This window comes from Vitis riparia, chromosome 9 (genome assembly GCF_004353265.1).
Source record: "Vitis riparia cultivar Riparia Gloire de Montpellier isolate 1030 chromosome 9, EGFV_Vit.rip_1.0, whole genome shotgun sequence".
Lineage (NCBI taxonomy): Eukaryota > Viridiplantae > Streptophyta > Magnoliopsida > Vitales > Vitaceae > Vitis > Vitis riparia.
Window position 1 is genome coordinate 9255153 of NC_048439.1, and position 25639 is coordinate 9280791.

Here is a 25639-nt window from a genome sequence, read left to right on the forward strand (position 1 = left end):
AGTTGGTTACTTGCACAAATGAGAAAGTATTGTGGTGGAGACATTGTTCGACAAGGAGCTACAAGGTTTGCTACCAATTATATTGCTCTTGATAATCTTCTTAAAAAAATGGTTGATTTGAAAAAATTGTTTATAAGTGATGAATGGGCACAACACAAGCTCAATCAGACAAAAATTGGACGAGATTTGGAGCAATTATTGTTTGACCATGCGTATTGGGACAAAGTGGCAAATATAGTTTCATTATATGAGCCATTATACGTGGTGCTTCGACTTATGGATTCTGAAGTTGTTACCATAATGTTGTTTGTGTACAAGCTTATGCAAGTGATGAAAGAGAACCTTATTCGTCAAGGAGCTAGAGATTGGATTTTCAAAATAATAAAAGATCATTGGGAGAAAATACTAAAACATCCACTTCATGTAGCAGGTACTTAAGTACTATCTATCTTTATAAGTTTTTACTCTGTATTTAATTTTCTTTAACAAAATACTAAATCTAATTAATTTTATTGTAGCATACTTCTTGAATCCAATATTTCAATATAGACGTGGAGTTGGTAGTGATCCAAAACTACTTCAAGCGGTTTATGACGTTTTTGCAAAATTAAACCCAACTACCAAATCTCTTGGTCAATGTGGAAATGAGGTAAATAGAAAACTGTTATTTTTGTCAATAAAACAATAATTTCATTCATCAATTTATTTGAACGTTTACTAACAAATATGATATTAACAAATTAAATGTTGAATATATAACTTGTGCTTTTTTTAGATGCAAAAACAGGATTCGGTGGTCAAGCGACAATTGTAGCAAGGTCAACCATGGTGCCCAGTGAGTATTTATAGGAAAAATTGATTATCATTATTGTAAATTCACCACATAAGTATTTATATAATTATGAAATTGGTTGCAGCTGAATGGTGGTTCATGTATGGGAATTAAATACCTACATTGAGAAAGTTAGTCATCAAAGTTCTCTCACAAACTATGTCATCTTCTACCTGTGAGAAAAATTGGAGCATGTTCGCTCTCATCCACAAAAAGCAACAAAATCATTTGGCTTACCCTCGACTGGAGCAATTAGTTTTTTGTTACTATAATATGAGGCTAAAGTTACGCGATATGGAGGCAGAAAATGATCGAGTTGCTAAAAAATATTACTTTGATCTTCTTGAAATTTCAACCAAGGTGGGTGAAGAATAAGATAATTAGTTGTTCCAATGGGTTAGGCCTATACACTTGGATGATGATGTTGGAAATCTTGATCCACAAATTGCCTCTCATGCTCGAGAATTTAAAGTTAATGTTGAATGTGTGTTATCCAAAGAAGTTCACTTTGAAAGTTTTAGCAAAAATACTGAGGATTCATTTTAGGCAGCATTGAATTCCCATTAAGAGGTTGACTCCACAAGTGTTGGCCATAGTAGTAGACTTAGTGTTGCAAGTACTTTTGCTTTTAGTTACGATGGTTCAAGAGGTCGAACTGATGATTGAGGTGATAATGCGGGAGGAGATATTTGGGAAAGTCAACAAAGTCAATATCCAATGAGTCAATTTACCTGTGAAAATGATTTCACACACTGCACACATGATGAAGACCATGGCTCTAGAAGAGTTGGTCTAGGCATAGGAGCTATTAGGCAGCCCTATAGAGGAAGAGAACGAATAATGGAACCATATAACTAGGAGTTACTTTCAAGGAGTTTTGAATCTATGAGTATAGGGACTTAATTTAGTGACTCCTCAAATGAGGCTAATGTCTACCCTCCTTATGTGATGAGTTACGGTCAACCTTCAAGTTCAGCCGATGAAGAGTATGGTATGTTGAGTTACTCCCCTTTCGCACAAATGTCATACCAAGTTTCATATTATATGGAATAAGGATTTGACATTAACACATGGATGAACCTTGAGTATCCTATCCATGTAGAGGCACTGGACATGACTCAAGAGATATATGCATGGCATGTTAGAATTTTTAACCAATATTATCAAGGCTCATTGAGTTGGTACCAATATTGTCTCAAACAGCAAGACGAGGTTTCTTCATCTACCAATTCCATTGAACCATATCGATCCTCATTTTGGTACTAAAGGGACATTACAATGTAATGTGTACAAATTATTGATATTTAATGAAATGAGGTATTTTATGTAACTTTATAATGAGTGTACAATTACAAAATTAACATTTCTTATAGATCGACATATATAATTACATCTAATATCGCAAATTATATCATACATATATCAAATTCTTCAATAAAACAACTTTAAAATGTCTATTCTACTTCTAATTACATTGTTATGAGGTTTTTCTTGTATTTCCATGAGTTTTTAACAATTTTAGGTCTACCGAAAGGCTTTTCCCAAAATATTTACCGATATATCCGTAAAATCGAAGTATCGATATATCCGTGATTATTGATATTTTTATCCTTGAACCACACACACGAGTGGAAATAAAGAAAAAACGATATTTTTAATGTTATTCAGTGATCATTGTGATTCTTATATATACAAAGTGTACTAACACTTAAGAATACAATAATCAAATACAATAGGAGCAAACTCGATTAAAAAAAAAAAAAAAAAAAAAAAAAAAGGAATCCAAGGGGTGTTGCCCCCTTAAAATAAACAAAAAAAATGTTATTATCTTAACCTATCTTAAAAAAAATGGTGAGAACTTGCATAAAAGTACAATTTTACATCATTTTTAATTCATTTAGGATTTAGGAAAAAGAAATATAAAAATAAATTACTATATACTTCCAATTAAAGCTCTATAAATCACTCTAAGTTCCAAACATGGACAGATATCCAAGTTTGATTAACTACCTATATGCAAAGAAAAAAGTAAAGTAGAACAACAAAAAATGCTCTGAACTTCTCAATAATGGAAGTCCAGAACTGAATTGTGAGATGTAAGAGTTTAGGTATCAACAAACTCATTTTCCTTATATTACTAATCATTTTGTTCTTCTACCTCCTTTTCCTTATTTCATATATATATAGTTTATACGCGAATGTGCTTGGTAAATTATAGGGGGATGGAAAATGCTAGAGAAGGGAAAAGAGTGGCAAATTATTTTTTTTCTCTTGACATGTGAATTACTATTTTTAAATCGACGGACTATGTTTTGTTTTGCTTAACTGTTGCACTAATAAGTTGCTCCTTACTTGTGAAAAATGAATTGTGCATGTTTAATAAGAACAATGAATTATTTTGTTAAATTTATCAACCATGGTGAATGGAGATTTGGAACCAATTACTAATTAGTCTCATTGTAAGGAGCTATAAGTAATTAAATTAAGGCTATATCAAAGCTGAATATTCACTTGAAGATAAATATATGTATATGTTTTGAAGAAGGTTTTGTTGCCTTCTAATGGTGAACCAAATAACTCTGGTTATGTTGCTCCAATGTCACAATCACACACAGTATCATAAACAGAGTTCTTTAGCTGACGATTAAGAAGTAATGAGAACTTTTTCAATATATATATATATAGAGTGTTGTTTGTTGATATGTTAGCGTAAATCACATAGTTTTTTTTAATATTTTATTTCTATTAAATATTAAAAGATAAAAAATTAATATATTTTTTAAAAATAAAATTAAATATTTTGATTTTTTACACTCAATAAAAATTTATAATAAATCATAAAAAATTTAAAAATAAACCACCTAGAGACAGGATTATTGAAGGAAAGGTTGAAATAAATAGTTAGATACCTTTGACTTTTTGGTGTGTCACTGAGTGATAGATAGATGAAATAGTTACATAATATTTAAAATATTTACAGAATATTCCAAAATAAGGCAAAAAAACTGAGGTCAGTGGGGCATGTTGCCGGTAGAGCCGCGTCAAAAATTTAATATAGAAGGAAAATTTAAGTATGGTGCCCCACCACCGTCCTACAAAAGTATAGACCATAATTAAAGTATTGAACTCACTAAACCTGCAGATCGTATCTCCATTCCTCTTCATTCATCAATCCCACCTTCTTCACCCTCCCCATGGCTGATGCCCTCGTTTCTATTGTGCTGGAACGCTTAACTTCGGTTGTTGAACAGCAGATTCATGAACAAGTTTCTCTGGTTCCGGGTGTTGAATCAGAAATTCAAAGTCTCAAAAGCACACTCCGCTCCGTCCGAGATGTTCTTGAAGATGCCGAGAGGAGAAAAGTGAAGGAAAAATCTGTCCAAGGTTGGTTGGAGAGGCTCAAAGACATGGCCTACGAAATGATGGACGTGCTGGATGAGTGGAGCATTGCTATTTTTCAATTCCAGATGGAGGGAGTTGAAAATGCTTCCACGTCTAAGACGAAGGTAAGCTTCTGTATGCCCTCCCCATTCATCCGTTTCAAGCAAGTTGCAAGTGAACGGACCGATTTTAATTTTGTCTCTAGTAGGAGTGAGGAGCGACCACAGCGACTTATAACTACCTCTGCAATTGATATTTCAGAGGTGTACGGTCGGGATATGGATGAAAAAATCATATTAGACCATTTGTTGGGTAAGATGCGTCAAGAGAAATCTGGCCTCTACATCGTCTCCATATTTGGGACGGGAGGCATGGGCAAAACAACTCTTGCTCGACTAGCCTACAACCACCGACAGGTGAAGGCCCATTTTGATGAAAGAATATGGGTCTGTGTCTCTGATCCTTTTGAGCCAGCCAGAATTTTTAGGGATATTGTTGAAATCATCCAGAAAGCGTCTCCTAATCTCCATAATTTGGAAGCTTTACAACAAAAAGTTCAAACGTGTGTCTCTGGAAAGAAGTTCCTTCTTGTGCTAGATGATGTGTGGACTGAAGACAATCAATTGTGGGAACAACTGAAGAACACCCTCCACTGCGGAGCAGCAGGGAGTAGAATTCTGGCGACCACACGCAAAGAGAGTGTTGTTAAGATGATGAGAACTACGTACAAGCATCCCTTGGGGGAGCTGTCTTTGGAGCAATCTCGGGCATTATTCCATCAAATAGCTTTCTCTGAAAGGAGTACTTGGGAGAAAGAGGAAGAATTAAAAGAAATTGGTGAGAAAATAGCAGACAAATGCAAGGGCTTGCCCCTCGCTATAAAAACTTTAGGGAACCTCTTGCGCATAAAAAATAGCGAGGAAGAATGGAAGTACGTATTGAATAGTGAAGTATGGCAGCTAGATGAGTTTGAGAGAGATATTTCCCCTGCTTTGTTGTTGAGTTATTATGATCTGCCCCCTGCAATTCAACGCTGCTTCTCATTTTGTGCTGTTTTTCCAAAAGACTCGGTTATTGAGAGAGATGAGCTGATCAAGTTGTGGATGGCACAAAGCTATCTCAAATCTGATGGGAGTAAAGAGATGGAGATGGTTGGGAGAACGTACTTTGAATATTTAGCTGCTCGGTCTTTCTTCCAAGATTTTGAAAAAGATACTGATGGTAATATAATACGTTGTAAGATGCATGATATAGTGCATGATTTTGCTCAATTTTTGACTCAGAATGAATGCTTTATTGTGGAGGTTGACAACCAACAAATGGAGAGAATAGATTTATCCTTCAAAAAGATTCGTCATATCACCTTAGTTGTCCGAGAGAGTATCCCTAATTTCGTCTCCACTTATAACATGAAGAATCTACACACCCTCTTGGCTAAGGAAGCATTCAAGTCAAGTGCTCTTGTAGCCTTACCTAATTTGTTAAGGCATTTGACATGTCTCAGGGCATTGGATTTGAGCAGCAATCAGTTGATTGAGGAACTTCCTAAGGAGGTAGGAAAATTGATACATTTAAGATTCCTTAATCTATCATTTTGTAGAAATTGAAGAAGTTGCCTGAAACAATTTATGATTTATATAATTTGCAAACCTTAAATATTCAAGGATGTTCCAGTCTTCCGAAACTACCACAGGCAATGGGTAAACTAATTAATTTGAGGCATCTTGAAAATTCTTTTCTTAATAATAAGGGCTTGCCAAAAGGAATTGGAAGATTAAGCTCTCTTCAGACACTGAATGTTTTCATTGTGAGTAGTCATGGCAATGATGAAGGCCAAATAGGAGACCTGAGAAACTTGAACAACCTAAGAGGAGATCTTTCCATTCAAGGGTTGGATGAAGTGAAAGATGCAGGGGAGGCAGAAAAAGCAGAATTGAAGAATAAGGTACACCTCCAAGATTTGACATTGGGATTTGATAGAGAGGAGGGGACCAAGGGTGTGGCTGAAGCTTTACAACCCCATCCAAACTTGAAAGCTCTACATATATATTATTATGGTGACAGAGAGTGGCCCAATTGGATGATGGGTTCATCATTAGCTCAACTGAAAATACTTAACCTCAAGTTTTGCGAAAGATGTCCATGTTTGCCTCCTTTGGGGCAACTGCCTGTCCTCGAGGAGCTGGGGATATGGAAAATGTACGGTGTGAAATACATAGGTAGTGAGTTTTTGGGATCATCATCAACAGTATTCCCAAAGCTGAAGGAATTGGCTATTTCTGGTTTGGATGAATTGAAGCAATGGGAAATAAAAGAAAAAGAAGAGAGGTCAATAATGCCATGTCTCAATCACTTGATTATGAGAGGCTGCCCAAAGCTGGAGGGACTGCCGAACCACGTGCTCCAGAGGACAACATTGCAGATATTGAACATCAGATCTTCTCCTATTCTGGAACGACGCTATCGAAAGGATATCGGAGAGGATCGACACAAAATATCTCATATCCCACAAGTCAAATGTAGATGCGACTGAATGGTCATCTCACTTCACCTCATGTCACTCTTGTTACAGGTAATTAGAATTTATCTTAGTTTTCATTTCCATTGTATCCATAATCGCACACATTAATATATTCCATAAATATTCTTTTTCTGTAGCTTTCCATTTTGCATAACATTATTATCTTGTATCCATAGGTCCATTTTGGCACATTTACAATGTTACTAAAGTGTTTATCCTATAATATCTATACCTTGCAAAATTTAAAAATAAATTAAGAGAAATCTTTAAAAAAAAAAAAAAATGAAATCCTTTTGTACAAAAATACCTCATCTAAACTTGAAACCTTTTCTATTCTAAAAGTGTTTTGTTACATGATCAAATACCTTGAAAAAGCTCCAACAGCAGTGTAGAAGAGATTTTAGGTGGTCATATGTGATCTTAAGTGGACTGGTTTAGGTGACCCAAGTCCAATTTAGGATCAAGTCACTTAAGCCTAACAAAGAAACCTATAAATACCCCTTAAGGGATAGGATTTTAGTCTTTTTTCTATCATCTTCCAAAGAGCCTTCAAAAAGAAAAACCCTACTTGTCTTCTAAAGAGAAAAGTTCACCATTTTCTCATGCTTATACCCTTGAAAGAGAGCAATTGAAGAGTACCGGGTAGAGAACTTCTACAATGGTTTTTGACATCTTCATCGAATTAGAAACGATTCAGAAACATTCAAATTGAATGTATGATTACTACATTCTCTATATCTAATTATTATAATGGTTTTTTGATGTTATATTCTGTTGCATTAGATATAGAGAAGCCTAGGTAGATAACATACACCCTATATGATCTAGGGCTAGGGAACGGAGTGATCTGAAGTTCTTCGCAATTACAAATTCTACAAAACCCTATTAAAATCGTTGATGAAATAGAATTTGAAGGCCAAAATTAATTAAGATGATTAAAGTAACACCACAAATTTTAGTATAAACCTATTGAAATGATGGGTGAAATAGAAGCCAAAATTAATTGAGAAGATTAAGACCTTGTTTAATAACTGTTTTAGATAACATTTTTCTATTTTAAAAATACTTTATGTTCAAAACAAGCCATCAAAACAGCCCTTGGAGAAACAAAATAACACACGCTGGAAATTAGCTGCCAAACAGAGTTTAGGGAGAAATTCCTCAATCACCTCTCTTCTCAATTCTCATAAACCAGAGACAATAAGGATCAGAGCCAACTCTCATTTTTATTGTTTATGGAGGGCTCTATAAATTTCAGGCTTCTCCATTGAAGAGTAAGAGACGTTGAGGAAGACAACGGTTGGCGACGAACGGCGGCGGATTGGGCGATGCCGAATTATTCATGGCGGTGAAGGGGCGGAGTCTCCAATGATTAGTGCCGAGAACAGCTTCCGGGATGGTGGTGATGAGGCAGTAACCAGCCATGGCGGTGGGTTTGGTTGTGGCGGGAGATTTCTTCACCCAAAGGTCAGTGTTGATCTATTCAAAATCATAACAAGAAAACCCTAAAAGAAGATCAAAGCCGGAGCCAGTGTTGGATTACTACATAGCACAGGGACAAAATTAAGAAAATAGAGAAAAAGGTCTTCAATGATTAAGAGTATGGATTAACCAAGAAAGCATTGTCAATTTCAACTATTTTTAGGGGAAATAGAAGAATATATGATGCCAAATAATTAACAGAAAATAAATAAATCAGTAATTACCGAAATGTGTGGACTATTCAGAGGTATTTTTTTAGGGCAAGACAATAGTAGATGCACAAAGTCTACAGCTGCGTCATCCGGAGCAAGCAGTCCGGCAAGGGCCTCTAGCTTGGGGCATTTCTCCACTGTCAATGAACGGAGACATGGCATTATTGCAACATGGTATTCTTCTTTTACTTTCCACTTTTTCCATGCCTCCATAAAAGCAAACGTCAGTTTCTTCAACTTTGGGAATGCAATTGTTGTGTTATTGTTGTTGTTCCCAAAAATTCATGACCCACATACTTCAAGGAAACCATTCCCCAAATGTCAAGCCCCTCCAACTGAGGTAGTTTTCCCAAGGAAGGCAAATGGGTGCACTTTATACTACCTTCCAGCTTAAGTGTTGTCAATTGGGTTAGCAATGTGGTCAACCAATTGGGGAATTTGATGTCATTGTAATGGTATATGCCTAAAGATTTCAGGTCTTGATGGGGTTGTAGGGCTTTAGCCACGATCTTCATCCCCTCTGCTGCTTCTTCCGTATCTGTATAGAAATTCAAATATGGAGGTGCTTCTTTTTCTTTAAGTCTGCTTTCTCTGCCACCCTTGCATCCCTGGCATTACCCAATCCACTTATTGCAAGATGCCCACAAAGATTGTTCAAGTTTTGCAGGTCTCCCACTTTGAGTGAATTATCATCACCGTCATCACCCACAACAGCAATCTCTGCCAATGTTCGAAGTGAACTTAATCTGCCAATTCCTTTGGGAAACACCCTTTTAAGAGTGCTGTCTGTTTCAAGATGTCTCAAGTTTATCAGTTTTCCCATCCCCTGAGGTAGATTCTCAAGACGCCAACACCGACTAAGTGTCAAGGTTTGCAAATTACATAATTTGCACATAGCTTCTGGCAATTCTTTCAACCAAGCATTATTCGACAAGTTAAGATACCTGAGATGTATCAGCTGTGCTATCTCCCTGGGAAGTTCTTCAATTGAGTTGTTGGCCAATTCTAATGTTCTAAGAGATTGCAAACATTGGAATATATTAGGTAGCCCTTTATGAATGTGTAAGTTGCCTCGAGACATAACTAAGATAGTCTGTAGATTCTCTATATTGAAAATAGAGACAGGAAAGGGGCTGCTATATGAAAATACTATACTTGAATGACGACCCATTTTATAGAATGATTCTAGCCTCAGATCTTTTCCATTATCAACCTCCATGATAAAACATTCATTTTTTGTCAAAAATTGGGCAAAGTCATGCACTATATCATGCATCTTACACTATTATATTTCCATCATTGTCTTTTACAAAATCTTGGAAAAGAGAGCGCATTGCTAAGCTTTCAAAGTACTCACGACCTATGGTCTCCATCTCTTTACTTCTAGGGCTGAGGTAACTCTGGGCCATCCACAACTTGATCAAATTATCCCACTTTATGACATGATCTTTTGGAAACACTGCACAATACGAGAAACAACATTTCATTGCAGAAGACAAATCATAGTAACTCAGTAATAAAGCAGGGGAAAGATCTCTTTCGAACATTTCCAGTTGCCATACTTCACTATTCAAAAACATTTACCCAGTCTTCTTTCCTCTCTTTTAAACACAAGAGACTCCCCAAAGTTTTTGCAGCAAGAGGCAAGCCCCTGCACTTGTCTGCTAATTTTTGGCCAATTTCTTCTAATTCTTCAATACCTTTCTTAGTTTTGCCAAAAAAAAGCGATCTTACTGAACAGTGACCAGCATTGCTTCTTAGACAATTCTTCCAGTGGGTGTGTGTAGGTAGTTCCTATCATTCTAGCCACTCCCATTTTACAGGTGGTCACCAAAATTATGCTCTCCGGTGCTCCACACTTGAGACAATTCACCAGCTCCCAAATCTGTTAGTTTTCATTCCACACGTCATCCAACACAAGGAGGAACTTCTTTCTTGCAATAGAGTTTTGAATTTCTTGTTGTAAAATTTCAAGTTCATGGAGATGACTAGAAGTTTTTCTTTCAAGTGCTTCAAGCATTGCCCTTGAAATCCTCATTGCGTCAAAAGGGTCTAACACACATACCCAAATCCTTTTGTCAAAATGGGAACACACCTTAACATCATTGTAGGCTAGTTGGGCAAGAGTTGTCTTTCCAATACCTCCCAAACCTACGATTGAGATGATATGGAGATCCAATGTTTTTTACTACTGCCACACAATAATTTGCTTATTGTGATATCCTTATCCTCGCCTCGACCTTCTACCTTTAATACATCAATAAAAGAGGTAGTTTTTGGTCTCTCAGGCTCTTCCATGCCTGAAATTAAATTAAAATTATACCTATCTTTCTCCTGGGCAATCACATCTAGTCTTTTATTGATTTCTCCTATCTTAAGAGCGATGCCATGACGTAGGTGGATACCACGAATAAGAAAACAAGGGAAAGGGATACAGCTGCACACCTTCTTCTTGTGAGTGATAGTATTGTCAACTCCCTGAATTTGGACTTTGAGAATTGATGAGCTCCATTCATCCAGCACGTTGTCCATGTCATATGCCAATCCTTTGAGATCTTTTAGCCAAATTTTTACAGCTTCATCCTTAACTTGTCTCTTCTCTGCATCCACAAGAACTGCTCGGATGTTCTTGAGCGTGTTGGTGAGCTTTTGGGTGTCATTTTCAGCACCCACAACCAGTCTCAACTCTTGTTGAATCTGCTGTTGGATTACTAATGCCAACCGCTCCAAGACAATGGAAACAAGGGCATCAGCCATGCTGTGTGATGAATTGGGCAGAATTGAGAAATGAATGATGGACATAAAAGTTTCAGCTTATGTCCTCATTTGTAGCTGCAATCATGTAGTTGAGTTCATAGAAATGGCCCAACCACCAAGTTGACTTCAAGAGGATGAGTCTTTTTTCCTTTTTCTCAAAGTGTTTATAATATGAGCATTAGTTTATTTCATTTATTTCTCAATTTCAATTTCAATTTTTCTAAATTTTATTCTTAGAAGATTCATACAGTTATTGTGTTTGCTGATAATTGCTTTGTTTTATTTTTCAATTTTGGTTTCATTTTTGTCTTTCTTCTTGGTGTGTGGCAATGACAATCTTGAAGATAATGGTTCCCTGGGTCATGTTTGTAGCTCCTTTCTTTTGCTTCTATCTTTTTTTCTATTTTCTTTTTCTCAACTCAGGAACTAAGCATGATTTAAATATTCACCTTCAGCTTTGTTTTTACCCTCATTTCTTGGGGAGGTTGGAGTCCTCATTGTTTGTTTTAGTTCAGGTCTGTTATGCATCATCCAATTCCATTAGATGGTTGACAATCATTTATTTGTTCATATAATATTAATAACATTGCTAATACCATTCATATTAATATTAATATTTGATTGGCAGGAAAATGGATGACAACAACCCAACAACCAGGGTTTGCTTTCTTTGCCAACTCAGACCAGGTCATCCTTAGCAGATGAGTACTTAAATAAATACATAAGCAAAACAATAAGTGGGTAACATCTACTCCCCTTAATACCCTTTGTTGTTTTTTTTCTTTTAATATAAGCACACTTAATGTAAACATCTATTCCCTATTTGTTTAGTTGTATACCAATTTATTACTTGTAACAAAATCACTTTTTCAAATGCTAATTCATTAGTCCACTTTCCTTATTTAAATAATTTTAGGCATAAAGATGGCCAAACTATCATTTTTATTTTTTATTTTTTATTCTTTTTTTTTTGAAGTTAAATTGGGTTAAAATAATTATTTAATTAATATTGAAAGAAAATTTTGTAACCCTAGCATATGAAATTACTTGGACAATGATGAATAAATATTCCCTGAATTAATCTCTAATTAAATTCTTTGTTAATAACTTTTAGTATGTCCTTTAGATACATTATTTATTAAGAGCAAACAATCTCATGTATGTATTAAAAAAAAAAATTGATTGTATTAATAAATATAAAATATAATATGAAAAAATCATCTAACAATATACTAAAAGGAAAATCATGCAACCATTCATCACCAAAAAATAAATATGCTTTTAGGAACTTTGTTTTTACCTTTTTAGTTGTAATGTGTAGAAAATCGTAAGTGGTCTCCTAACTATTGAATAATTCATTAATTTTGAGAAATGGTAAAATAATCCACTGATTATAAGAAAAGTACACTGTTTTACTTAATTGTTAAGACCTACTAAAAAAAAATTATTGTAAGTATGGGATTTGATTTTAGACTGCATTGTGTATAAAATCCATACCTACCACTATGTTGTGTAGCATTTTGGCCCTCCATCACTAAGTCTTTCTCTAGCTCCACCACTACCGTCAACACTTGCACTATCTTTTCACATCCTTACTGCATCACTTCATATGCTCTTTGGTGGAAACCCTTATTGAAGTTTCATGGTGAAATCTTTGACCATTCTTGAAACCAAATGTATTTTTAGAATGACTATTGCTCTTTTAGAGTTTTCATTCACTAAGATTTTCTTGGAGTCAATAAATTTTCTATAAACAAATCCATTATACTTGAAACCTAGAATTCTATGTGCATAATTTCCCAATTGTAAAAATCAAAAAAAAAACCATGATAATCAATTAGGAAGTTTCAAACCTTTAAACATCAAAATGATTTTACTTATTAAAAAAAAAACACAGAGGACGTTTGAACAATCATTTTGAATGATGTCCCTGATCTTTTGAACAGTCTCCCATTTGACATGTTTTCAAACTATTTTCAAATGCTTTTTTAGTACTTTTTCATGTAATTGTGATTCCAAAAGTTTTATCAACTTTAAATGCATACTTACATTGAATGTAACAACTCTGAATCAACTCGAAGCTAAATTTGATGAAGTTCAAAGTTGTCTTGAGACAAATAAGATCAAAAGAAGTAATAGGAATCTAAACAGTAAGAAATGGAGCAAAATTATGATTAAAAAAAATTCATTAATAATCCCCCTTCAACAATTTTGTGATAAAATGTAAACATTACAAGCTCTCAAATGCACTGCCAACCTACAAGTTTAAGGTAAAGAAAAATGGAGTAGTTTGAAGGTGCAGTCTTTGCTGCAGGACCCAAAAAGGAGCATGCCATATTTGGAGAAGATGCAGTGAGTACAATAATATTTTCCCTTTTTTATTTGGATGCTGATTTCATGGCCTTAAATTTGAATAGCTAGTTGGAAAGTTAAGATCTGTACCTCGAGTTCAATGGGGCTTGAATGGGGTAAAAATCAAAAAGAAAATGCTGCCATGAATGTAGAACATATGGTCAAAATATAGAAACTAGGAGGAATTCAGTATAAGGAATGTGAAAATTGAATGAACCATAGCTGATTGTCAGTTTTTGTAGGATACAAATATACCAAGAAGACCTCTTAGACTCAAGGAAATTGCATCATTAGGATTCTTCAGCCCATGCATTCCATTTTGATTCTAATTAGTAATCCAAATACAACAAAATGGATTTTCCATTCTCATTCCATGCTCCCACCTTCCAAACATGTTCTTACCGTTCCCTTTTCAATTGGGAGCTCAAATGCCATGATAGGCACCTAAAAGGTTAAAACCAGCTTACTGAAGTTCATGGACAGTTTATATAGGCACCCAAAAATTCAAAACCACGCTGAAAGAGCATCTTGACGAGCTCACTCAGGGAACACACTTCCTTGAGTAAATAGACAGTAGATAACAGAAGGGTCCTGAAAATAAGATCCCTAACATGAGAATCCTTGGTAAAGCCCCAACTCTTTGACCATCAAGTACATTCAGCTACCCAAAGAGAAAAGAAAAATAATAATAATAATAAAATGAATAAATGCACAAAAGCTAATAATAAAATGAACGCTATAATGCTTACAAGAAGGCTGTAAGGATCCATTGTTCAAACCAAAATGGATGTTCTACAAGGAACTTCGGCTGAAGGAATACGGAATAGCATATCATTAATTAATCTTCTCCATAAACCCAACAAAATATGGTATTCACAAAGATACATGGATTTCCTTGAGCTCCAGCATGTATTAATTTGTCAAAATTATTCAGTCTTCAACTGTCAAAACAGGGCAACAGGCCGATTAATGGAGAATATCTATTAAAAAGGATATTCACAGATTGTCTTTAGTTTATTTGGACAGTAAACAAGCTTTAAAACCCTTTTCTAATTCCTTTCCATCTAAGTTCTTCCCTATGAACACGATCTTGTTTACTCTTGGTTCATCTGGGCCCCATAACCGATCAGGTGAACCTTGGAATATATCATGAACTCCCTGTTATAGAATAATTCACATGTTAAAGAAAAAGGAAGAGAATAAAATTGTTCAAAACTTGAATAAAATATCAATCAGTGCAACATGTAATTTCAAATGGAAATTCTAAGGGCAACTCAATGTAGTAAGAAACTAGAGGATATAGAAAACAAACTCATTTGTTGAAGGTAAACTCTAAATAACACCAAATAAATAAAGAAAATCTGACATGCTAAACAGAAATGATGAACAAGAGGTAACAATTTAAAAGGAAACATCATCAGGCACATGAAATTGTTTTCACTATGTCTGGACCAATACAAAATGCAGCCTTTCATGGTAGTCTGTTCCAGGAGTAGCCATGGCTGAGTCATAACTAAAGATATAGAACTAGCATCCATCGAGATTACATTGACATATGCAATGATGCCAATCCTCAAAATGTCCACAGGTTTTCAAACAGTCGCCAGTTATATTACATGGACACTGGTTTGTGCAAACCCGTGAGCATCTAAGTGTCACATCAGTTTAATTCTCAGACTTTAGGACACAGGGACACTACTAAATATCTTACTTTTCAATTCCTCCCAATATATTTCATAGGCCAAACAGAAGGTTTTTCAATTTTTGATGGGTAAACTTTTGCGTTGGGACTCAAATCTGAAACCTCCCACAAACCCTTCACCATTTGAGTCAAGCCTCTAGGCAGGCCAAACTGCAGTAATGACTAAGATAGAATGTCAGTTACAAGTCTAAGCTTTGATTAGATAGAGGTTTGTTCTTCTGCTCCTTCATTGACATACTTGTCAGTTACATATTCATATCCAATGCAAGTTCTCACATATTTCGAAGTATTTATGTAACATAAATGACCACAAATTGCATTGTTGATACCAAAGGGAAATGTCAGGTCTATTAACCTCACCATGCAAGATATTTACCTGGTCAACATTTAATGCTAGGTGTTGAGTTATTATCAAAAGGACATGGCATCTTACAAACTTTATAGTTAAATAATTTGTGATGAGATATAATCAAATTAGAAAAATAAGAACGAAACAAGCAACTTGAAGGCAAAAAAAAAAAAAGACAGAAAATTGCCAAAACCATAACAGATCTGCCCTTGATCATGAGACCTTAGCTTGAGGCCATATTAGCACAGTTCCAAGAGATATTATAAAGTATTCAAGCATTGGCATGTTTTAGACAATAAAACAGCTACTCCTATGCTAGAGGTGGTTTGGCAACAATCTGTCATACTTCATCATAACTCCTGTCCACAGATGTTAGCATATAATCTATACAGCGATTTTGTGCTAAATACGCTGGATTTGGTTACAGAGACTATAAAAAAGTTACCAATTTTTGAAGTGGAGCGTTTGTTAAAACCTTGTGAGATACAATACAACAAATGATATGATACAAAAATGTGATAATTTTTTTATGGAAATCTATACATGTCATATCTTATAAGTATATCTTCGGACACATATATCAGATACATGATACACAAATATGTGATACTATGATACAATGATTGATATATGTATATATATATATAGAACTATTTTCATAGTTTTTAAGAGAAAATCAAATTTTTTAAAAAAATTCTTAAAAGGTTTATTATATTAATTATTTAAAATGAACTTTAAGGTTAGAGATTGATCATAAAATAAATGGTGAGGGAGAGGAGAGGAGAGGAGAAAGAGAGAGTGAGGAGGGAGGGAGGGAGGGAGAGAGTGAGTGGGAGGGAAAGGTAAAATAATTCTACATAAGAAAGATTCATATTTGTTGTCAAAGGCACACATGAAATGTTGAAGGTTAAATAAATTTATTCTTGAATGAATATTAGAGAATTGTCATTTGACTTATTAGAATATTGACATTAAAAATGATGATGATTGATGATAAAAAAACTTTCGATTAACATATTTTGCTTTTTGCATATACTTTTTTCAATGAGAGAAATGATCAGAAATATGGAAACTTGGAACATGGAGATGACACACAACACATAAATACATATGCCTAGCTACAATTTGGAACCAAAACTCAAAAAATAAAAATTGATGCCACTATAAGAACAAGGGAAAAGGCTAAAACCAGTATTGATTTGATGTAAACGAAGAAATCATAGCCAACAATTTTACAAATATTGTGCATACAAGCAAAGTTGACATAAGACTTTACTGGGTTGAAAATTATTCCTCTCCCCTCCCCTGGTAGATGAATCAGTTTTATTAGGTTATTTTCCTTTGAAAATAGTTTGATACAATTTCTAGTGTGTCATCTTAAGGCTAATGGTTCATCAAAAAAAGAAGGCTGTATAAGATTTTGTAAGATGATATAGTATAGTGCAGCAACAAAAATAAAGATGTGATATCAATCAACTTGGAAGAGAATGAAATAATTTTAATGTAAATAACAGATCATTTTGTACCATCCAGAACCAAGAATTTTCAGACCAACAAGTCCAAGATATATGGCATCAAACCCACCTGAAAGACAAACCTCTCATCCATACCCTGAACAGAAAGGAGACCTTTCATCCGATATATATCTTCACTACGTTCCAACAACAATGTACCCAACCATATGTTAGCCTGAAAAAAAAAATAAGGAACCAACTCATCAGTCCAATATTATCAATATGTTATGTCCTGAGATAAGTAAAATCTGAATTGGAAAAAATGCTCCTCGAAAGAGCTTCCATGGAAAAGGAATAAATGATTTCTCATCATTCATAAACTGACATAGGTCAGGTCAAGGATATAAAAAATTTGGACCATAATTTTAGACGCAGTTCTGAAGAACTTGCATATAAACTGCCTGCAAAAACACTAAAACCAACCTTCTCAAGGTCCAAGCTCCCTTCACAAACTATGCTGACTGAAGAAACACCTGGGTCATGAGTGTGATCATGGGAATGGTGATCATTGTGCTCTGCATGTCAATGTTGAAAACATCAATATTACTCATTCCTGTCATTAGAAGTATAAGAGCCATAGAGATTTGTTGAATTAAGAACCCAACAATAGACCAGATATTCAGAATGCTATTTGTTCTTCCTTGTGGGACCTTGAATTATACTGTCTTGTGATAAACAGGCAAGTACAATTAAAAGCTTCGTTCAGCAATAGTTCATGGATATTATATCACAAACGAAGATTAAAACACAATGGCATCAAAAGTGAAACTTGAGTTGGGAGTTTCATACTTTTTGTTTCAGCTGACGAGATGTTTAGTTTTAACATCAAATGGAAATTGACAAATCAAGCACTCTACAGGATTAGGAGCAACGAATTCATCTGTCTAATTTATTTCTTACATGAGCTCTGAATAACTCCAATATTTTATTTTGTTTCTAAAGAAAAAATAGTACAGCATCCAAGATGCCCTAAGTAGCATTCTGAATGCTTGGGGATTCAGCAACCTATCCGGAATATGAGCACAGAATAATAACAAAACAGCTAACAGATGTCAAAAGTAATTGTTGATGTAAAATGAAATAACAAACACAAGACCTATACCAGCTGGAAATTACTAGTTTATAGTAGGTGTGTAACTTGTAATTGGATTAAGAAACATAGAAGTGGGACAGAACAAATTAGAGAGTGAGGTAATAAATTTTGGTTGTTGTGCCAATCTGTATAATAGGCATAAGCCTAATGTGTATTTTAAAAAATATTAAATAATCTTCATCTCTGAGAGTGTCAAAACCAAGCAAAGACATATCTTTGCGAGGATGAACACATGTTCCATTGCATACAAATTTTTATTAACTCATCATTTTGAGGTAGCATGATTGATTATTTTTAGGCATTTGGGTGTGTTCCCTATCTGTGAAAACTAATCCGTGTTTGTGTCTATCTTAATGTCAGACGAGTGACACTGCACAATTATATTAACCAGATCATTCTATTTTCTTTGTCTCTTGCTGGGGCAATAGTAAATCATTAGTTTCATTCATAATTAGAAAGTGAAGCGTTCAAACTCCCAAGAGCTGTACCCAACTTCAAGGTAAGATCTCCACCAGAATTAAACACAATACTAAATGGCATGAGTTTTAATCATCTCCTTCTACAAATAGAACAGCAGAGCCATGTCACCCCCCACACCCCACACCCTCCATTTGCATGCATATGTCCTAACAAACATCTTCTTTTTTTTTTATAGGTATCCTAACAAACACATATTAACTTTCATAAATATTTGCCACATGATCTATGTACACATAAAAACATAGATCATTAGCAATCATTTAGTACAGATCTTTTTTGAGAATGGATGTCAGGGTGGGTCAGGGGGAAATGGAAGTATTTCTCCAGCTGCTAACTAATGATTATGCAGCATTCATGCTTCTATAAAAGAGAGGCTATTTTCTGAGGAGGCCGTCTTTTCAACCCTCTACAGTTTGTGTGGGGATAAAGCCCCTGGGCTTCGGCAATTTTGTTGGGATTTCATGAAAAGTAAGGTGATGGGCTTTTTCTGCAGAGTTCTATAAGTTAGGCTCTTTCAAAAGAAACTTAAATGCCACTTTTATAGTGTCACTCCCAAAAAATGGAGGTGCAAAGATTTAAAGGATTTCAAATCAATTAGTTTGGTAGGGGGCTATACAACTTCTAGAAAAAGTCTTGGGTAATAAACTAAAAAGGTAGTGAGAAAAATGGATTCAAATTTTCAACATGTGCTTGTAGAGGGTAGACCAATTTTAGATGTGATCCTCATAGCAAATAAAGACATTGACTCAAGGTTGAAAACTATAGAGAGTGGGGTAATATGTAAACTGGATATCAAAAAGGCTTATGATCATAGCAATCAAGGTTTCTACTCGTGATCTTGGAAAAAACAGGATTTAATCCTAAGTGAACAAGATGGATCAAGTGGTGCATCTCTATGGCTCGCTTTTTTGTATTGATTAATAGAATCCCAATAGGATTTTTCTAGAGTTCCAGTGTTTGAGACAAAGTAACCCTCTTTCCTCTTATGATTTCATTATGGCCACGGAGCCACTATCTTATATCTTGAACAGGGAAAAGGAAAGGATCTTTATAGCGAGGTTTTCAACTAGTGTCCCACCTATTATTTGTTTGTGATACCCTTATTCTACATAGTACCAGTAAGGAGCACATGGAGTACTTGAGCTAGGCATTCAAGTGGTTTTGAGGCAATCTTAGGTTTAAAAATTAATTTGGAGAAACTTGAGTTGATGCCAGTTAGGGGGTTCCTAATATAGAGGACCTGGCTAAGGTTTTGGGTTGTAGAGTGGGTACTCTCCCGAAAAATTATTTGGGCCTTCTATTGGGAGCTCCTTTCAAATCTCCTTGAGTTTGGAATGTAGTGGAGGAAGGATTTCAGAAACAGCTCCCCATGCAAAAGATAGAGTACCTATTGAAAGGAAGAAGATAACTTTGATAAAAAGCACCCTATCTAGTGTACCAATTACTACTCCTTACTTTTCATACCAAGAATGGCAATTTTAAGGTTAGGGTATATTTAAAGGGATTTCCTTTAGAGGGGAGGAGTGCTTAAGAGAAAGCCACTTGCACTCAGTGTATTGATCAACAATCTGCATAGAAAAGAGGGGTCAGGGCTTGAGTATTAGAAGTTTGTCCATTAAAAAGGAGATTTTTCTTAGTACATGGCGTTGGAGATTCACAATTGAAAGTGAATCCCTTTGGAAGCGGGTGATTACAAGAAAGCATGGGGAGCAAAAGGGCAGATGGTAAGTAAAAGAGTGAAGGAAGGGTAATAGGTGAGGTTATAGAAGACAATCAAAAGCAATGTTTTAAAAACCGGACTAGACCGGCCGGTCCAACCGGTTCAACCGTCGACCAGTTGCAATTCCGGTCCGGTTTACCCTATTAGACCATTTTAACATTGAACCGGTCACGGACCGCCTAAACCAGCGATCAAACCGGTGAACCGGTGAAACCGGACGGTTCTAAACAAACCGAACAATCCAAGTTGGCCCATCATTTTGCATGCATGAGGACCCTATTGTATAAAAACTTTAGGCAAAAAACCATACTGGGCCATGTCTTAGTATGACAAAGCCTATACCCATCCAAACTATTTAAGTGGGCTGAGTCTTAAGCCCACAAGATGGGATGATGCTGTGGCTTTCAATGAGGATACCTTTTATAAGCATCCTTTGCACCCTTATTTCTCTCAGAATCTGATGTGGGATTGCAAACTAATATCAATGAAAAAAAATTAACAAATGCACCCAAGAGGATTTGAAGCTGGGACCTCAGGTTTTGTAAGTAAACTAGGACACCACTCAGCTACACGCGATTTGTTATTTGATATGCCAAACAAAACAATATATATTGGATTTTAAAATTTTTTATAATATTAAATAAAAATAATATAATATTTTTAAAAATTATAAAATTAGTTAAAATTTTCATTTTTAATATATTCACATTTAAATATTATACACATTTCATTTAATATGATTTAATTTGATAATATCAAATATATAAAATAATATAATTGATTTTTAATTTATTCATATATATTTTAAAATTTTTATAATTATTTTTAATTTTAATAATATATAAATTACATATTTATCACGTCACCGGTTCGACCGGTGAACCGGTAACTTTTTCAGTTCAATGACCGGTCCGATTCTGAAAACATTGATCAAAAGTGAGTGGGAGGTGTTTAACAGTAAGATTTTATTTAGGGTGAGAAACAATTGAAGGGTGAAATTTTAGAAGGATAGGTGGTGTGGTGACAAATCCTTAGGGGAGGTCTTTCCTAAATTATTTTCAATAGCCACTGCTAAAGATGCATGAGTAGCCAAGGTGTGAGAGCAGAATGTAGAGGAAGATTGTTGGAACCCTAAGTTCACAAGACATTCACAATTAGGAGTTGGGTGAGGTGGAGACCTTTTTTAAGAGATACAAGCGCAAACGACATTAGGGATATAGAGGATAATATGATCTGGGAAATTCAAAGTGTGTCAAAATCACAATTAAATATCTATATTCCTCCTTGTCAAAGGGAGTGACAGAGGCTTTCCCCTCCTGCATTATTTGGAATCCACAGGTCCCATTATGCAAGAAAGAATATTGACATTGAATCAACTTAGAAGGAGGGGTTGGAGGATGCTGAATAGATGCTACTTGTGTAAAGGGGAAGAAAAAATGAATTATCACATCCTTTTTCATTGTTCTAAAGTAGTTATACTATAACAGTTAACTTATGCTCTTTTCAGAGTGCAATGGGTGATGATGTTCTCAGTTAGAGATGCCCTTCTATGTTGACATGGATCCTTTGTTGGGAAGAGGAAGAACACTTGGAGAGCAACTTCCATGTACTTATTTTGGGCAATATGAAATGAGAAAAATAGGAGAGCATTTGAAAAATAAAAAATGTGAATCAAGCAATCATTTATATCTAATTTTTTGGAGTCGGTTAAAGCATACATACACAATTGCTCATTATCAATGGTAAACTTCATTTATTAATTGAGCTCTAAGCAAGGCAAGAGTGCCGTTTTTTGTGTAACCCTTTGTTGTGTTTGGCCTTTTGGCAACTTGTATACACCATGTATGCTTTCATGCGCCCTTTTGTTAGGAGTTATTAATATAATTGATCTTTTCCTATCAAAGAAATAAAAGAGAAGAAGATCACTGTTGATATTTATCAATTAAAAGATGAGTTTCTCCTCTTAGAAGCAGTCTATTTATTGCTTTCATTGCCTAGATGACATTATTGGAGCATCAAATTTTTTATGGATATGCCTCTCTCATTGACTTAGTATTTAAAAATTGAAGACAATTTTTTTGTATCAAGACCAGCTAGGGGAAAGTGGATATTCTTTCCCTGCCATCCAAAAGCTAAAATGGATAATAGCATGTGTTTGCCAGCATTAAGCAACCACTCTCCACAGTTAAATGCGTTTCATGCAACTCAGGGACCATATCATCATGTGGACTTTTAAGTGAACTTCTCTCTTATCACACCTCTTCAAATAGGTTTCATTTTTATGACTGATGTTAGCTGATTCAACTTTCAAGCATAAAAATGCTTGAGGGCCAATGCATAATTAGATAGGAACAATCTTATTCTATATTTTAGAAAATTCCTCACAACAAAAAAAAAAAAAAAAAATGGTTTGAGAATTGAAGATATTCTTTGGCAGCAAAAAATTAAATTATTTCAAATAGTTAGGATTTTTTTATTTTTTTTTTTGGAAAAACCTTTATACAATAACTTGATTCATTCATTGAGGTCATCTCGTTCTAGTTTAAAAAACAACAAATTTCATATCAACATCTGTGCCCATCCAGTACACATATAAACAAAACAGAGCAAGCTTTACAAGAGCAAAAATAGAAACAGGAGAGAATCCAAAAAATTCTAACAGGCAAGAAATCACAAACTACCTATGTGTCATGGACTATCTAATCTTTGCCAACAGATAACAGGAAGCCATCATTCACACACATTAAAAGCAATAAGAAAACTAAATATAAATCACTATTGCTACAAAACAACATGGCTGAAATCAAGAAGACAAAACTGGGTGGCATGCAAGAACAAACATCTTTTGCCTGGATACTGAAAAAATATTTAGAGTTACCATGTCCGTGGTCATGTTCATGATGATGATGATCATGGTGATCATGGTCATGATCATGATCGTGGCTGTGAGTGGCATGATCTTCCTTCACACCTTCTGAATTGACAGCACTCTCAATCCTGGCAAGGTTCCACTAGATGTTAGCTTACAACCCCAAGTCACAAAAAGATGCTCAAAAGGCCAGAAAGAGAGAAAAGAAGTCTTCATGAAGCCAAACAGTAAAGTACTTCATCTGTCTAGAGCATAGAACCGTTTCTTCTTTGTTGTTTCATTGTCCCTTTTTCATGGGTAAATCCCAATGCCGAAGGTAAATACATGAGGCCATAAGTAGACAAAAAAAAAAAAAGATAAACAAAACAAAACCAAGCACACAAACAAACAAACACTGACACCAGCAGAGAAACTAAAATAAAACAGTAAAATGTGAGGTCAAGCTGCTCCTGCACAGAACAGGCAGAAATAAAAACCTACAAGGAAACTCTCTGGGCTACAGATGAGGATGAGATCCATAGAAATAAGGATTTGACTAGGCTATCCTTCCACTTTCATACTCAGTAGACTTCTCTGTCATGTTAACTCCTTAAGGCACTAAAACAAACATAAGAGAGGAACTCTCCAACCTTTTTTTCTTTTTGCTTTTTTTGATAGGCACTCTCCGATCTTTACTCTCATTCTTTTTCAGGAACTTTCTTTGCCACCAAGCAAGAACATTTTTACTCAGTCATGTTACACTCATATGGTCTGCTTCAATTGGCCATGGTAAGGATTTTACCCCAAGCTGCTTCTCACTCAAAAAAATTAATTTGGAAGGAACAGCTGCCAACCAAACCTCAATAACATATTCCTGAAAAGCATATTAACAGAATCTTCTATCCATATTGAGCTTCCAACTGATAGTATCTTTTCTGGCTCTGCCCACCAATATCTCATATAGCAGACTCATAAACTCAACCAACTCCTCTAGCTACCAGCCCTTAAAGCTCCAAATGATAACAAGGGACTAGTGATTGCCAGTCCAGCCCTCACCAAATAATCACACATCATGTGTCCTCATTCGGCACAATACTAAACAAGTCCTGAAAAATATGCATCAAGGTAGTATCCCCACATGAAAAATTACAACAGTATCTGGCTCTTTTCCCATCAACTATTCAGAACTGAGTGAAACTGAGAATATCCATCTACCTGCTCCTAATTCCCAGCCATCAAGAGGATATATCAACTAAAACATTATTTCTATTCAAAAAGTTGGGAAATAAAATAAAATAAAATCCTATGTTCCAAGGGAACTTAATAAGGCCAGGGAACTATGATATGCAGAGAGAATTATGAACCTAATAAGAATCCAGATCAGGAGTTCTTTCAAGCATCAACAAGCTACTAAAACTCTATAGAGGACAGAAAACAGAAACCAAATAATAAACAGGGAGATCCCTTGTTTAGCCAAAATGGGATACCACCAAAAAATATCCAAAATTGTTATGACATCCTGCCAAATTCTCCAAAGAAGCACCACCTAGGAGGCACAAGTGAGCCCATTGGATATAATCGTCCAAGAGAGGCATGTTTTTGTTCCTTTCAAGCTCCCACATCTGCTCGACAGCTTTTACCTTCATAGTGAAACTGATTTACCAATACCAAGCTGGAGATTGGCACAAACTATTATGAGGAACAGAGTAACTAGAGTCTGCATCCATCTGCCAAAATACATTGTAGATGAAAATGGCGTTAACCAACTTCACTTCTCACCATAATGACAAATGTTAGATGACAAGCATCCACTTTGCCTTGCAAAAGGTGTTTTTTTTTTTTTTTTTTTTTTTTTTTTTTTTTGATAAGTAAAAGATAGAATATATTAAAAAGCGCTAGCACAATGGCACGGCAACGTACACATGGAGTATACCGTATAGGCCATAAGGCTAGAAAGAGAGGGGGGAAAATACCTACCCCCTGAAACAACCCATTGCTTAAAAACACTGCTCAAACCATAAAAGACCCCAAAAGCCTAACAAAAATCCGCATGAACCTCCAGTATCCCAATCCCTGCAACCCAACTGGAAAAAAATAAAAGAACCTCGTACAGAAGGAGACTGTGATCCCACTGCCTCTCCCTCTTCCCTTTGCTGAGAGAGGCGAGCGATTAAAATTGACCGAGCGATCTAGTTTACAAATCTCTCTCTCCAATCAAGTAACCGGCAACAATTTCTTCTTTCCCCTCACAACCTTGCAGAAGGTTTGGTCAGCATCAACTATAAAATCAAAATGAAAAGATGATGCAATACCTCGAACCCAAATTTCTGGATTTCATGGTAAATTAATTACTTGGTTATGCTAATAATGAAGGATATATGTACTATGTAACTGTG

General features: G+C 35.3%; 3 protein-coding genes across 5 annotated transcripts in view; 2 read left to right on the forward strand and 1 right to left on the reverse strand.

Annotated features, from left to right (window-relative positions):
• Positions 1–4026: 4026 nt before the first annotated feature.
• LOC117921774 (putative disease resistance protein RGA3) lies at positions 4027–5820 on the forward strand. The gene has a single exon (XM_034839733.1). It carries the CDS (start codon positions 4027–4029, stop codon positions 5818–5820), a length of 1794 nt encoding a protein of 597 aa, XP_034695624.1.
• LOC117922593 (putative disease resistance protein RGA3) lies at positions 5820–12092 on the forward strand. Of its 3 annotated transcripts, none has more exons than XR_004652510.1 (3): positions 5820–6785; positions 7976–8602; positions 11814–12092. XR_004652510.1 is itself a non-coding variant. In XM_034840754.1 (2 exons), the coding sequence occupies exon 1, from the start codon at positions 5910–5912 to the stop codon at positions 6744–6746; it is 837 nt and encodes a 278-aa protein (XP_034696645.1). In that variant the 5' UTR covers positions 5820–5909; the 3' UTR covers positions 6747–6785; positions 11814–12092. The 3 variants fall into 3 exon arrangements, 1 of the variants encoding a protein (XP_034696645.1); XR_004652509.1 differs by having other exon boundaries at positions 7993–8602; XM_034840754.1 differs by lacking the exon at positions 7976–8602.
• A 2254-nt stretch (positions 12093–14346) lies between these two features.
• The window catches only part of LOC117921775 (P-loop guanosine triphosphatase YjiA-like), a 44177-nt gene continuing 32884 nt past the window's right edge, over positions 14347–25639 (reverse strand). Inside the window, exons 8-11 of the mRNA XM_034839734.1 lie at positions 23274–23392; positions 17526–17617; positions 17173–17277; positions 14347–14695 (exon numbers count right to left, since the gene is read on the reverse strand). Coding sequence (XP_034695625.1) covers positions 14552–14695; positions 17173–17277; positions 17526–17617; positions 23274–23392 — 460 coding nt within the window. The 3' untranslated portion in view covers positions 14347–14551. The remainder of the gene's footprint in view (positions 14696–17172; positions 17278–17525; positions 17618–23273; positions 23393–25639) is intronic.

What these genes read in the sequence shown, in the direction of transcription:
- LOC117921774 (XM_034839733.1), top strand. Translation starts at nt 4,027, where the DNA reads ATGGCTGATGCCCTCGTTTCTATTGTGCTGGAACGCTTAACTTCGGTT.
- LOC117922593 (XM_034840754.1), top strand. Translation starts at nt 5,910, where the DNA reads ATGGGTAAACTAATTAATTTGAGGCATCTTGAAAATTCTTTTCTTAAT.